Source organism: Sphaerodactylus townsendi, linkage group LG15 (assembly GCF_021028975.2).
Source record: "Sphaerodactylus townsendi isolate TG3544 linkage group LG15, MPM_Stown_v2.3, whole genome shotgun sequence".
Classification (NCBI taxonomy): domain Eukaryota; kingdom Metazoa; phylum Chordata; class Lepidosauria; order Squamata; family Sphaerodactylidae; genus Sphaerodactylus; species Sphaerodactylus townsendi.
In genome coordinates this window covers 32,429,194-32,442,269 of record NC_059439.1, presented here as the reverse complement: position 1 = coordinate 32,442,269, position 13,076 = coordinate 32,429,194, and the positions used below count along the sequence as shown (strand labels likewise).

General features: G+C 49.1%; 1 protein-coding gene across 1 annotated transcript in view; it reads left to right on the top strand.

Moving 5' to 3' along the window:
• The window catches only part of HSD3B7 (hydroxy-delta-5-steroid dehydrogenase, 3 beta- and steroid delta-isomerase 7), a 43,738-nt gene extending 31,733 nt beyond the window's left edge, over positions 1 to 12,005 (top strand). Inside the window, exons 5-9 of the mRNA XM_048517043.1 lie at positions 2,273 to 2,287; positions 3,008 to 3,085; positions 6,336 to 6,435; positions 8,077 to 8,239; positions 10,084 to 12,005. Of these exons, the coding sequence (XP_048373000.1) occupies positions 2,273 to 2,287; positions 3,008 to 3,085; positions 6,336 to 6,435; positions 8,077 to 8,239; positions 10,084 to 10,508 (781 nt within the window). The 3' untranslated portion in view covers positions 10,509 to 12,005. The remainder of the gene's footprint in view (positions 1 to 2,272; positions 2,288 to 3,007; positions 3,086 to 6,335; positions 6,436 to 8,076; positions 8,240 to 10,083) is intronic.
• The last annotated feature ends 1,071 nt before the right edge of the window (positions 12,006 to 13,076 follow it).

The following is a 13,076-nucleotide window of genomic DNA, read 5'->3' as shown; positions in this document are numbered from 1 at the left end:
CTTAACAGCAGGTGGATTCTACCAACTGGGAGAACCGGGTTCTGATTCCCCACTCCACTCTCCAATGAGTGGCGGAGGCCATCTGCAGTGAACCATTAGATGTGTTTCAAGACTCCTACATTCCTACAAGGGGTGACCTTGAGCTAGCCTCACAGCTCCTTCTCCCTCTGGTTCTCTCAGCCCCACCCACCTCACAAGGTGTCTGTTGTGGGGAGAGGAAGGGAAAGGAGGTTGTCAGCCACCTTGAGTCTCCTTGGTGGGGAGAAAGGTGGGGTATAAATCCAAACTTCTTCTTCCCAGCTGCAGGAAGTGGCTTTCATGGCCAAAAAATCAACTGACAGTTAGGTGGCTTTCTTGGGTTGTGCAGCCATAGGGACTGGGTGTATGGTGCTGCCACAGGAGAGAATCCACCCTTACTGCCACGTGGCCTTGCCTCTGAAGATGCCAGCCGTAGATGCGGGGCAACATGTGAGGAGCAAAAACTACCAGACCACGGCCAGACAGCCTCGAAAACCCACAAAAGGCAGCTCTCCTGCAGTGTTCCTAAAACTGGCTGTGCTTAGAAATCAACAACCTTTCAAGACTTCTTGCTGTCTATTATTTAGGCTTTCTTTTTCCTGTTTCATCGTTTCTCAGCTGAAGGCCTCCTCCCAGCTATAAAACTTAGCAGCCTTTCTACAGTTAAGTTAAGTAGGAACACGGTCCCCCTATGGCTTTGGAAAACCCCTCTTGAGTTTAATGAAGGGGATCCAGGCGAAAGAAAGCCAAGCGTTACTGGAATACTTTCCACGCTGAGGCTATTGCTTTTGTTTACCAATGCCAGATGTGTCCTGGGAGGAGCAAAAGCATTTGTCAGGTGGTTTAATGTGCCGAAAACATCTGCGAGAACACGTCTTAAAAGAGCCAGCCAGCCCTTAATTCGTTTGGATTCTCCTCCGAGATATAGCCGGTTTCTGTTGATGCTTATTATGAAGTGGAGGCCCAATGATACAAGTCCTGATTTCTCTGAAAGAGGAGTAGCCTGCAAAAGGTGCAGCATCTTGGCATCCATGTGGGTAAATCGCTTCCCCACTCCTCCACCTGAGTGGCGGAGGCTTATCTGGTGAACCAGGTGTGTTTCTTTGCATTCTCACATGCTAGGTGACCTTAAGAATAATCACGGTTCTTCTCGAACTTCTCAGCCTCCAACGCACCTCACAAGGTGTCTGTTGTGGGGAGAGGGGAAGGGAAAGGAGCTTGGTAGGCCACCTTGAGTCTCCCTTACAAGAGAGGAAAGGTAAGTATAAAACCCAAACACTTGTTCTTGTTGTTGTCGTCATCCTCCTCGGGCCCTCCCTCGGCCCTTCCCCTTCTCTCTAGATTTGCCACTCCTGTACACTCCAACACACACGCCAGCCAAGTGACCTTGGGCCAGTCAAGGCTCCTGAGCCTCCTCTCTAGCCCCACCCACTTCACAGGGTGTTTGCTGTGCAGAGCCGGGAAGGGAAAGGAACTTGTAAGCTCCCTTTGAGTCTCCCTACAGGAGAGAGGGGAATATAAACTAACTCCTTCTTCTCTTCTCTTCTCTTCTCTTCTTCCTTCTCTTCCTTCTCTTCTTCTTCTTCTTCTCTTCTTCTTCTTCTTCTTTCTTCTTCTTCTTCTTCTTCTCTTCTTCTTTCTTCTTCTTCTCTTCTTCTTCTTCTCTTCTCTTCTTCTCTTCTTCTTCTTCTTCTTCTTCTTCTTCTTCTTCTCTTCTTCTTCTTCTTCTTCTTCTTTCTTTCTTCTTCTTCTTTCTTTCTTTCTTCTTTCTTCTTCTTCGCCTTGTAGGAAATCTCAGACCTCCCCTAAGCACCTCTGGAAACTGAAACTCAGTGGATTCCTCCCCACTCCCACTCCTCCCACCTGCAAGCTGCCATACGGAGAAATGTGCATTCCCTTGTGTCTGCTGCCACAGCGTACGAGCGTGCATGTGTTGAAACTCTCAGCCTTGTTCTCTTTGAAAAGCCTGGTCCTGGAAAGTTAAAAGTTGTCTCTAGTGAAATTCTGAGTATTTGCTTCTTGCAGTAAGCCCGGGCAAGACAGAACAGGACACGAAGATATTAGTTGTGTGCGTCGCTTAGCAGCTTCTCTGCCCGCTCTGTGGCTAGTCAAATCAGAATACTTAGCTATGCTGAAACAGACCCAAGAATTGCTCCATTTGCCAAGAATGTCTCAAGCTGGCTGAGATCAATTCTCGGCCTAATAACAAGCCATGGTGGGAGTTTCTCTGTAACAATTGGAGAGCGTTCTGCAGGGACAGCTGCTACTCGTGCCTTGGTTTTGCTTCCAGCACGGGATTGTGCAGCGGCATCCAAAAATTTTTAGGCAACAGGTTCCTCAGCCCCTCCCTCAGCTAAGTGGGGCAGAGGCGCATCCTAGGGCAACCTTTTGAGCCCTGGCAAAAACTCCTGAGTTGGATGCCCCCCCACAAGTGTTTCACTCCCACCACAACCCTCAATTTTTTTTTTTTTTGCACCAGGTCATTTCTAAATCATCATCACATTTCATAGAAAAAATGCCCCAACCTGGCACAAATCTGAACACAGCAATGGTGAAACCTTACAGGTTCTTTGATATTGCAGACTGGTGAGATAGAAGGTAATGAAGGCTGAGGAATCCATGGAATTGCAGGACCTGGGAAAGGGGATTAACCCAGTTCAAGGAGTGACATTATTAGTCGCCATTGCATATGGAACCTTCATCGCTCAAAGTGTTGCAGTACACCTCCCTCGGGGAGGCGTAGGGCGGAGATGAAAAAAGCTGGACCTTAAATTAGTAACTCCTCTCGGGCAATAATACAAATAAATTAGTAACCCACTCTCGGGAACTGGTGAGAACCTGCTGGATCCCACCTCTGATTGTGTAAAGAAAAGCCTGTAGGTGTGTGATTTGTGTGTCTTTTACATTTCTCCATCATCCCTGCAAGAGTTTCCACATTGGTGCAGGAACCCATGAACGTGATTTCGCTGAAGCGCGGCATGGACGCAAGGGAACTCCAGTGCACCTGGGTTTACAACAGCACCATGGAAGCTCGGGGCCCAAATGTTAAGGGGAGACCCTTCTACAGGCATTGGCCCAATCCTCGCTGACATTTAGTAATGTTGTCTACAGCAGTTCCTCTCCAGATGCCATGGATCATAGTTCCCTTAGTCATCCACTGCCAGCACGGTGCTGGCAGGGGATGATGGGAAGTGTAGTCCATAACATCTGGAGGGCTGCGAGTTTGACACCTGTGTGTGACTATCCAGACTCTTGCATTTTTATCCATCCACCAAGGAACTTGAGGCAAGCTCCCTTCTCACTGCCCCCCAACCCAGCTATGCACCTGGCCCACCTGTGCCCACCTGTGCCCACCTGTGCCCACCTGTGCCCACCTGTGCCCACCTGCTTAGCAGCCTGCCTTTCCTGGACATGAGTAAATCTTATCAGCTTGGGAGGACAGCGCAGTGACTTCCAAACTTTGTTTTGAGAAGCACACAAGTAGCCCATAAGTTTCTCTGTTGGATGTCAGGGCAAGTCTAACATGGGATGTTATCCCAACCTGGCATGGCATAGAAGAGTTTGGATTTATACCCCACCTTTCTCTCCTGAAAGGAGACTCAAGGTGGCCTCCATAAGTCTCCTTCCTCCTCCCCACAAGAAGAAGAAGAAGAAGAGTTTGATTTGAGACTCTTCTCTCCTTTGTAGTGAGACTCAAAGGGGCTTACACCCCTGCCTCTTCCCCCTTCTACAACAAACACCCTGGTGAGGTGTAGGTGGGGCTGAGAGGCCTCAAGGCTTCGTGATCAGCCCCAAGGTCACCCAGCTGGCGTGTGGGAGTCTACACAGGCCAATCTTGAATTCCCCCAGGATAAGCTCCCACAGCTCAGCGCAGCAGAGCTTTTGGAATCCCAAACCTGGTTCCTCCAGGATTTCGATACGAGCGGTTCTTAATCCCTCCTTCGCCACTGCTGCTCCTGTAGTCCATAACATCTGTAGTCCATGCAACACCCCAGTAGTCCATACATAAATAACAGACACCTCATGTGGAGGTGAGGTGGACTGAGAGAGTTCAGAGAGTATCTGTGACTTGCCTGCTGGGGTCACACCCAACAGAAATGTAGGAGTGTTGAAAACCACCTGGCCTCCAACAAGTGCCAAGCCTCTGCTACTCAGGTGGGAGGAGTGGGGAATCAAAACCCGCTCCTCCAGACAGAATCCACTCTGTTTCTAAATCCACTTCACGCCCACGCTGGCATAGGGGCTAGAGTGCCGGGCTAGGGTTCCTTAAGTCTGCCCCTACCTCATCCCCTATAGTTGGCACTTGATAAGGGTGGCCTAAGAGCCCGAGAATCAAAAAGGAAATCATCTGGTCTGGCCACGACAGTGACGTTTTCTCGCTTCTGCCAAGGAGGGGAAAAAAAAACCTAGTGCAAAGAATGAGAAGTGCAGGTAATGCCATTGTTTCCCCGGCCTCACCCCTTCCCTATTCTCAAGTGGTGGTAAGCTCGCTCAAGGTGGAAGTCACCTGCTCCCCGGGCCTCTAACAAATGCCATGACAAACAGCAGTAATATAGTAAAGCGGGTAAACTCCCATGGCTGACCTTTTGCGGCAGGTAGGATTCTTTAAAGGCTACAGGGGGCACTCGTGGGCAACTGTAAACCTATGGGGCAGTGCTGTATTGATTTAAAACATGTATGTCCCTGTATTGTTCTGGCTTTCACGTCGACCGATAGTGTTGTGGAAGCTTCATTGGCGTCGGTAGGTTAGGTTCTAGCATTGTGATTCTTCTGAGTTTGGCATCTGTGGCTGGCATCTACTATCAGATCCTCTGAAGATGCCAGCCACAGATGCAGGCGAAAACGCTTCAGGAGGAGAATGTCGCTGGAACGGCCACAGCCTGTCCGGGAAAACCACAGCACCTGCATTTATGTCCCTTCTCTTTCTTTTAAATGCTGAAGTTGCCAAGCATTTAAGCTTGCAGCAAAATTTGGTAAGGGCCGGGAGGGGACCTCTGGCTGTCACTCATTTGCATCTGCTAAATCAGGTCAAAGTGTGGCTAAAAACTTCCATGCTTAGTCTTAGCTCTGCTTAGAATTAAAAAGCACGTTAGTCGGGGGCAGCCATATTGATCCTGGGACCCAAGCCAAAAGTCCAGGATGGGGACTCAGAGTCTCACCCACCGTCACCCCGTGGGGCCTGACCAAAGAGTGGCCAAGATCTCACGCAAGGTACATGGGAGCCCCAAGCAGGGCAGGTGAAGCTGTTGTTCTACTACTACTACTTCTCCATAGGGATGGGGTGATAGGCAGATTTGGGCCTCTAGATGTGGGGCCCTGGGCAGAATTTAGCTTTGGATAGCTTTATGGAGGAGAAGTCGATCTTTGGCTACCAACCTGGATCCCTCCTTTGATTCGGAGGATTGCACGTATGTTTTGAAGTGGCACTGAAGTGCCTGTATGGCAGGAGCAGCAGCAGCAGAAGGCCATTGCTTTCACATCCTGCATGTGAGCTCCCAAAGGCACCTGGTGGGCCACTGTGAGTAGCAGAGTGGCTGGACCAGGGGATGGGACTCTGGGGTCTGATCCCAGCAGGCTCTCCTTTATGTCTCCTGGGTTCTGTCAGTCCCACATCGGGTACTGCCTCAGGCTCCATTAGTCTCTTCTGCATTTTCCTACCCAGGCACTACACTGGAGTTGAATGAAACCCTGGCTATTATTAAAATTCATCCATTCATTTATTCATTCATTTATTCATTCATTCATTCATTCATTTATTAGGCTTATATACTGCCCTCCCCTGGAGGGCTCAGGGCGGTTCACAACAGAAATATAAACAGTAAACCATAATAATTCCGTACCAACAGTACTTGTCCTTAAATTTAATAGCAGCGCTCAAATTATAACCTTTCCATTATAATAAATACAATAAAATACAGATAAAAATACAGATGGCGTCCCGTAACTTAAAAATCCCCTAAAGGGGAATTATTGTGTTGCAAGCTATAATTTTACAAATTGTTATCAGCAAACACGTACTATTGTTGTCTCCGATATCACATTAGCTCTTTGTTAGAATTGACGTATATTAAAAAGCTGTACAATCTGTTGAACGTTTTGTAGAACGTTATTTGGAGAACTTAGCTGGTTCTCTCCCTGCCCACAATTGCTATCAAGATAAGATCTATTTTTCTGCTCGTTTTGTCTTATTTTCTTTCTTGAAACTGAGGAAAATAAACCATCTTACAAGGAGGATTTGGGGGTTTTACTTGCACCTTTGAGAAAGCGGGTTCTGATCCTAGTGCGCGCGTGTGTGTGTGTTTTACACTTTGTTGCAGGAAAAACGAAGACACCAACTATGATGTCATTAACAAGGAGCCCTACCCCGCTAGCAAGGCCATGGCTGAGAAGCTCATCATTGAAGCCAACGGGCGGCCGGTAAGCCGGACACTCCTCTGATGGAGGGTTAAATTGGGGCAAGGTTCGGGGCACCTTATAAGTGCCCCCCCTGGTGGTATTGAACAGCCCCACTATGGCCTAGAGTCTCGCCAGTGCAGGTGTAAGTACAGTGGCTTCTAGGAGCCATCTGGATTCCAATCTGAGAACCAAGCCTGATTCCTCACTCTCCACCATTCGGGAGAGTGGCAGCAGCATTATCTGGTGACCGGTGATTAGCCAGTACACTCAGACGCCTGCCAGCAGGCATCTCTGTGTCAGCCATAGTTCTTTCAAAGCCTCTCTAGTCTCACCCACCTCACAGGGTGTTTGTTGTGAGGGGGGGAAGGGCGAGGAGATTGCAAGCCCCTTTGAGAGAAAGGTGGGATATAAATACAAATTCTTCTTCTTCTTCTTCTTCTTCTTCTTCTTCTTTCTTCTTTCTTCTCTCTTCTTTCTTTCTTCTTTCTCTTCTTTCTTTTTCTCTTCTTCTTCATCTTCTTCTTCTAGGAGCAGCAGTGGCTGTAGGAGGTTAAGAGCCTCAAGTAGCATCTAATCTTGAGGAAACTGGGTTTGATTCCCCAGCCTGTCAGCTTCGAGCTGTGAAGGCTTATCTGGGGAATTCAGATTAGCCTGTGAACTCCCACACACGTCAGCTGGGTGACCTTGGGCTAGTCACAGCTTCTCGGAGCTCCTCTCTGGCCCCACCTCACAGGGTGTTTGCTTGTGAGCAGGCTGCGGTGGCAAGGATTGTCAGCCCCTTTGAGTCTCCTACAGGAGAGAAAGGGGGGATATAAATCCAAACTCTTCTTCCTCCTCCTCCTCCTCCTCCTCCTCCTCCTCCTCTTCTTCTTCTTCTTCTTCTTCTTCTTCTTCTTCTTCTTCTTCTTCTTCTTCTTCTTCTTCTTCTTCTTCTTCTTCTTCTTCTTCTTGGAATGTGTGCAGTGCCTTTTCAGATTGTAGATCCTTGTTGGGGTATGGGGTGTGTGTGGGACCGGCATGCATTCGGACCGTCAGGCCATGAAAAACACAAGGAGGTTTCATGGAAACCAGTGGCCTCTCTAAACAAACAGGGTAAACACAGCGATGCATATTCTGATATTGCCAAAGACGGCTGATGCAACTGCATACCACAGAGCAGGGTTTAACCCTCTCTCTTTGCATAGCCAGGCCAGGTGGTTGGAGGTCAGAACACCTGTTATTGACAGCTCTTGTTCTCCGTACATGTGGGTGAGAGAGGGAGATCTGCCAGCTCGAGCATGGGGCGATGGCTCAGGGGTTGAGCATCTGCTTGGCGCATCTACTCCCCCACATCTACGGCTAAAAGGACCTGATAGTAGAAGAAGAAGAGGAGTTTAGGTGCGCTCTAATCCGGAGAACTGGGTTTGATTCCCCACTCTGCCACTTGAGCTGTGGAGGCTTACCTGGGGAACCAGATGTGTTTCCGCACTCCTACCTTCCTGCTGGGTGACTTTGGGCCAGTCACAGTTCTCTCAGAACTCTCTCAGCCCCACCTGCCTCACCAGGTGTCTGTTGTGGGGAGAGGAAGGAGCTTTTAAGCCACCTTGAGTCTCCTTACAGGAAAAAAAGGGGGGGATATAAATCCAAACTCTTCTCTTCTTCTTCTTCTTCTTCCTGTGCCAGATCCAGGGTGGGAGGAAACTGGCCACGTGTGCCCTTCGGCCGACAGGCATCTACGGGGAGGAACATCCTCTGATGAAGCAGTTCTTCGAGAAAGGGCTGGCCACGAAACGTTGCATGATCCGCACCATCCCGGCCTCTATCGAGCACGGCAGAGTCTACGTGGGTGAGTTCATGTGGACCTCTGTACGCACGCACTGACAGACTTCTTTTGACTCATTCCTGACCCTCAGCATTCAGTGGAAACTCATGCAGAAGGTTCTGGAAAGGCAAGAGGAGGGAGATTTTGGTTCCCTTAGGCCCCTTCCGCACATGCAGAATAATGCAATTTCAGTCAATTTCCACAATTGTTTGCAAGGGGATTTTGCTCTTCCGCACAGTAAAGTCCAGCTGCAAAGTGCACTGAAAGTGGATTGAAAGTGAATTATTCCGCATGTGCGGAAAGGGCCTTAGGAGACCCAGGAGGAGGAGGGGGGGGGGAGGAGGAGGAAGAAGAGGAAGAAGAGGAAGAAGAATTTATATCCCCCCTTTCTCTCCTGAAGGAGACTCAAAGGGGCTGACAATCTCCTTGCCCTTCCCCCCTCACAACAAACACCCTGTGAGGTAGGTGGGGCTGAGAGAGCTCCGAGAAGCTGTGACTAGCCCAAGGTCACCCAGCTGGCGTGTGTGTGACTGCACAGGCTAATCTCAATTCCCCAGATAAGCCTCCACAGCTCAAGCGGCAGAGCGGGGAATCAAACCCGGTTCCTCCAGATTAGATACACGAGCTCTTAACCTCCTGGTTGCATGCTTGGATTTATGCATACTTATGCATACTTTCAGGCACACAGCTGGGGAGTTCAGATGTTCTTGGAAGCATCGGGTAAGAATGAATCACAGTTTGTAGCAAGGAAGACCTTGAAGAGTCCCCTCCTTTTCATGTGAAGACTGGAAACTGAAGCTTTCCTGGTCTGGAATGATCACATCTGGATTGGAGAAGATGAACCGCAGTTTGCTAAGCTACGTAGGGTTGACCCTGGTCAGTATTTTGGTGTAAGACCTCCAAAGAAGTCCAGGGTGGCTTCGTAGAGGCAGACGATGGCAAACTACCCTAACCAGAAAACCACCAAGAGGCAGGGAGGAGATAAGCGTATTTTGCTTCTGCCCTACATTCTGGGGTGAAACCGGGTCCAAGTATGGGGCGGATGCGTCCCTCCAATACAGAAAAACAAGGAGGATTCCTCCGATCTCATTCTGTAGCTTAACCTTGTTCCTCATTCTGGTCGCCACATCTCAAATTCTGGTCGCCACATCTCAAAAAGGATATTGAAGAGATTGAAAAAGTGCAGAGAAGGGCAACGAGGATGATTGAGGGACTGGAGAACCTTCCTTATGAGGAGAGGCTGCAGCGTTTGGGACTCTTTAGTTTGGAGAGGAGACGGCTGAGGGGGGATATGATTGAAGTCTATAAAATTGTACATGGGATAGAAAATTTTTCTCTCTTTTTCACAATACTAAAACCAGGGGGCATTCATTGAAAATGCTGGGGGGAAGAATTAGGACTAATAAAAGGAAACACTTCTTCACACAACGTGTGATTGGTGTTTGGAATATGCTGCCACAGGAGGTGGTGATGGCCACTTTCAACCTGATAGCTCTTTAAAAAAGGGGCTTGGACAGATTTATGGAGGAGAAGTCGATTTATGGCTACCAATCTTGATCCTCTTTGATCTGAGATTGCAAATGCCTTAACAGACCAGGTGCTCGGGAGCAACAGCCGCAGAAGGCCATTGCTTTCACATCCTGCACGTGAGCTCCCAAAGGCACCTGGTGGGCCACTGAGAGTAGCAGAGAGCTGGACTAGATCAGGGGTAGGGAACCTGCAGCTCTCCAGATGTTCAGGAACTACAATTCCCATCAGCCTCTGTCAGCATGGCCAATTGGACTAGATGGACTCTGGTCTGATCCAGCTGGCTTGTTCTTATGTTCTTATGTTCTCATCCTTCCGTATTCTCTCCGCCCCTCATTCAGGCAACGTGGCTTGGATGCATTTGCTGGCCGCCCAAAAGATGCAGGAGAACCCCTTGGCCGTCGGGGGCCAGATCTATTTTTGCTACGACGACTCCCCTTACAAAAGCTATGAGGACTTCAACATGGAATTGCTGGGGCCCTGCAACTTCCGCCTCCTGGGCTCCCGGCCCCTCATACCCTTCTGGCTCCTGTACTGCCTGGCGTGGGTCAACAGCCTCTTGCAATGGCTGCTGAAGCCGATCCACACCTACACACCGCTCCTCAACCCCTACACCCTGAGAGTGGTCAGCACCACCTTCACGGTCCAGACCGACAAGGCCCAGCGGCAGTTCGGCTATCGGCCGCTCTACAGCTGGGAAGACAGTCGGGACCACACCGTCAAGTGGTTGAAGGAGCTGGACAGCCAAAAGCAGGCTGGGAAGTAGCCAGCCGACAAAGAGGGAGGAAAGGGGGATTCTGACCAGAGTTTTAAGGAAATGCAGAAGCCGCTGCTGCTGCTACGACCTCCTGACTTGCTCAGTGAAAAGACCTCCCCCGCTCTCACTCCGTCAAATCGGAAACTTCCTAATATCTGGAGGATGCGGTTGTATCCAGCTGTGAACTGGGCCATGCACTTATCAGCATTAATTTTGAAAAACACGGGGCCTGCGCACATCTCCTTTCTGATCAATAAACCCAATGGTGCTTTTCCCCCCCGTCTGAGAACGCCGGCACCCTGCGATGGCAAAACAGAAGGCGCTACACGTTGCTGTTGTTATGGGGCACAGCCGACAATCTCAGCCAGCTCCCGGGATTTTGCCTCCGTCGCTTGTGAATCTGTTTGGGGTCTGGGTGAAATGCGCAACACTCGCCTCTCGAATTATCATATAAGTTGGGGGTTTTCTTTAGGCCCTTGATGTGGAGCATCTGGTCCTCCAATAGGCCGAGCTGATGTTCACGTATCACTGGATCATATAATTCGGGGGTTTTCTTTAGGCCCGTGATATGAAGCATCTGGTCCTCCAATAGGCCGAGCTGATGTTCACGTATCACTGGATCATATAATTCGGGGGTTTTCTTTAGGCCCGTGATATGAAGCATCTGGTCCTCCAATAGGCCGAGCTGAGGTTCATGTATCACTGGATCATATAATTCGGGGGTTTTCTTTAGGCCCGTGATATGAAGCATCTGGTCCTCCAATAGGCCGAGCTGATGTTCACGTATCACTGGATCTTGAAGTATTGTTGGGATTTATAGCTGGTGTGTGCACCTGACACAGCGACAGCCTGATATCCAGTGATGTGAGGATGTAGCTGAAGCGATGCGGCCTGCAGAGGGAAATGAGTGCAGGCAAGTCTGGGACCAGGGTCCAGGATTTGATTTACCCTAACAGAACAAGAAGAGTTTAGATTTATACTGCCCCCTTTCTCTCCTGTAAAGAAATCCCGAGACACGGGGTGTGGAGTTTGGCTTCTTAGGGGTGGGACTGAGAGGGGAAAATGGAACTTTTCAACATCAGGGTGGAGCTAATTGGTTGCATCTGACCACTTTCCGTGGGTGAAAGGTGGAAGAGAGGGTTCTTTCTGATCACTGAAAAGGTTATGTTGGGCATTGTGGTATCCCCATGGATCAAAGTCAGTTGACTATGCAGAGGAAGGGAATCGAGTGGGCAAACTCTTGAGACACAGCCTGGTAATTCTTCACCCACAAGTTTTAACTCCTTCCCCCCTGGGGACCAGGAAGAACGCTGAGACACCAGGGCCTTTCCTTTGAGCTACCAGCCCTAAACAGATCAATTGTATCATTCACTAGTACATATTAGAGGTTCTGTCCTCGACCTGTATGAAATGCAAAGACACATTCCTCCGGAAAGCAGTTATTGGCCGTATAGAGTTTTATTAATTTAAGCAATAAGTGATTAAAGAATATCTTACCTCTGCAAATCAGAGTCGGCTCTTGTCTTCTGAAATGGGATTGGGGGGCGGGGGGGGGGGGGGCAACTGGTCCCCAGCAGGGATGGGCCAGAATCCGAAGATTACAAGAATGGTTGTGGTGGGTTTTCCGGGCTGTGTGGCCGTGGTCTGGTAGATCTTGTTCCTAACGTTTCGCCTGCATCTGTGGCTGGCATCTTCAGAGGTGTATCTGGACACAGGGTGTAACAGACTTCCCTCTGTGATACACCTCTGAAGATGCCAGCCACAGATGCAGGCGAAACGTTAGGAGCAAGATCTACCAGACCACGGCCACGCAGCCCGGAAAACCCACCAGAACCAGTTGAATCCGGCTGTGAATGCCTTCGACAGTACGTTACAAGAATGCTCCACTTGTGGGAGAGGTAAGCTGCTCTTTCTAAACCGATCCCAAATCTCCTCTTTCGTCATGCCCTGCTCTGTGGTGTACAGTGTAGAACCGGCTTCCCAACCATTCCAATTAAAAATGGAGCACATATCTAGTCTTTATTGTTGCAAAAGAGATGTTTGAAAGAGGAACGGTACGTACAGTACCTGCTGACGTTGAAGAATAGTTAGCTGTCCTAGATTCTCCACTGTTGCTTGCTCCTCCCTTTGACCAACATTACTACGTTCCGCAAAAAGATGATAGCAGGGTTGCGTATTCCTCCGCCACACAACAAAACATGCCGGACCTTCTTTGTTGGAGAATGCCCCACCTGGGTCCTAAGGCCTCCCTAGCCCTGCTCCCCACCCCCATCCGTTTGAAACTAAAAAATATATTTTGGCGAAAATGCTCTTGTATCAAGGTACCCCATTTTGACAAAGGCGGCGTGTAAAAATGAATGATAATTCCCATATTCGTTCAGGACTATATTCTAATGCAGAAACATGCAGTTTTCTCAATTGGCGCACCTCTAATGACTGAACGATCATTTTTATTGGGACAAAGGGTATAGAATTAATCGTGTGAAATATGGAAGCATTCCAATAGTCTGGATGTACGCTGGTTACAGAAAAGACTTTTTTGGGACAGAATTTGAGTTATCTTTACCCTAACCTGGG